Raw genomic sequence first — 1423 nt, forward strand, 5'->3', positions numbered from 1 at the left:
ACTTCGTACATCCTCCAGCTCATGTCTCTCGCCGACGGCTATATGCTGCAGATGGACGCTGCCGATTGCGACAAACTTCAGGCTGCGCACCCCTCGCTTCAGCGAACGTTTGACCAGATATATCAGGACATCGCTGCGTTGACTCAGGATATGTGCCAGTGGGACGATTGTTTCCGAACAGTCATGACAGAGGTCAACCAATTGTCTATTCCTTCGTGTAGCCTCGCTGACCGTCGTCATAGACGGGCTTCGCTGCATGCGCGGACCGTCTCGACGCCAGGCCCTTCAGGGACCCTGCTGTTTTCGCACGCAAGCTCGCGCCGCTGTTTGAACTCCTCGAGAATTACCTGGCCGCGCGCCTTGGAGTTCGTGAGGATTGCGACCAGCTGTGCGGGGTGCTTGTCGAGAAGTGGCTATCCTGCGCAGGTGGTCAGATCCCCGGACACGAGGTTTTCGTCGAACTACGCAAGTACGAGGAGTTCCGCCATCTCCTTTTTGACCAGAGCATCGCTCAAGCCGAGGCTATCGGCACAATCAAGGTGAGCCGTATTTGGGAACGTTGCACCTCGCCGATCTGCTCGCCTTCTGACATGTACGTGACACGTTTGCAGGGGCTCGTCGACAATGCAGTCGAATACTCCTCCACGCTCACCAGTGCCTCTTTCGCGGTTATGCCCGTGGAGAAGTTTCACGCATCGTTCCTCCGCTATGACGAAATGCGGGTCGCTTGCGAGCGTCTTATCGAAGTATGTCACCCCTACCGAATCCTCACGACACGTCTTAACCGCCGCACTGCCCTCATTGTAGCGCTGCACGGCGGCTAATAAGGCTATGACCGAATACGTGGTGGAGCTGGAGAAGGTGAAGGATGCTATGTGAAAAGATGGTATACGTTCCGGACACGACACGGTACTGTAGCGCCGTCCTATCTTATCCGCTCCGTGTTTCCGACAGGCTTCTTCGCCTCTGCGCACTCGAGCTCGTTGTTTACCGACGCCACGACGTTCCGATTTGTGATGCAATACCGATAGACACCTTGCGCTGAGGAGGGGACGCCCGAGGCCTGAGTCCTGAGATCTCAGCGTCAATGTGATCCGAGGCCCGGCGTGTGCCGTTTCTGCGGTGCACCTGCCAATAAATTCAGTTTGCTACTTATTTAATCTCCGTTTACTCAGAGCGCTCGCTCGCGGCGTCGACTCGGTCGGTCGAGACGCGTCCGAGGAGTCGCTCACTAGTAATAGTGGTGGACATTTGAATGTTGAGCGCCTCCATTTTACGCCCCCGCTACGTCGGAATGAGCTCCGCGGGCACTTGGTGAATGCTGCCGCGTACGTGTCGCCTGCGAGATGTTGACGGTCGTCGGCTGACTCGGTCTCGCAGACGTTAGATCCACCAATGCAGGTCGCATCCTTGAGAGGGCAAC

The 1423-nt window shown here is 56.7% G+C and overlaps 1 protein-coding gene across 1 annotated transcript; it reads left to right on the forward strand.

Annotated features, from left to right (window-relative positions):
* Positions 1 to 21: 21 nt before the first annotated feature.
* Positions 22 to 879, forward strand: TRAVEDRAFT_54691 (uncharacterized protein; the record flags this gene model as incomplete). The annotated part of the gene is made up of 4 exons (XM_008047638.1): positions 22 to 192; positions 243 to 539; positions 612 to 746; positions 808 to 879. 4 exons carry the CDS (start codon positions 22 to 24, stop codon positions 877 to 879), a joined length of 675 nt encoding a protein of 224 aa, XP_008045829.1.
* Between the last annotated feature and the right edge of the window lie 544 nt (positions 880 to 1423).

This window comes from Trametes versicolor (assembly GCF_000271585.1).
Source record: "Trametes versicolor FP-101664 SS1 unplaced genomic scaffold TRAVEscaffold_94, whole genome shotgun sequence".
In the NCBI taxonomy this organism is placed as follows: domain Eukaryota; kingdom Fungi; phylum Basidiomycota; class Agaricomycetes; order Polyporales; family Polyporaceae; genus Trametes; species Trametes versicolor.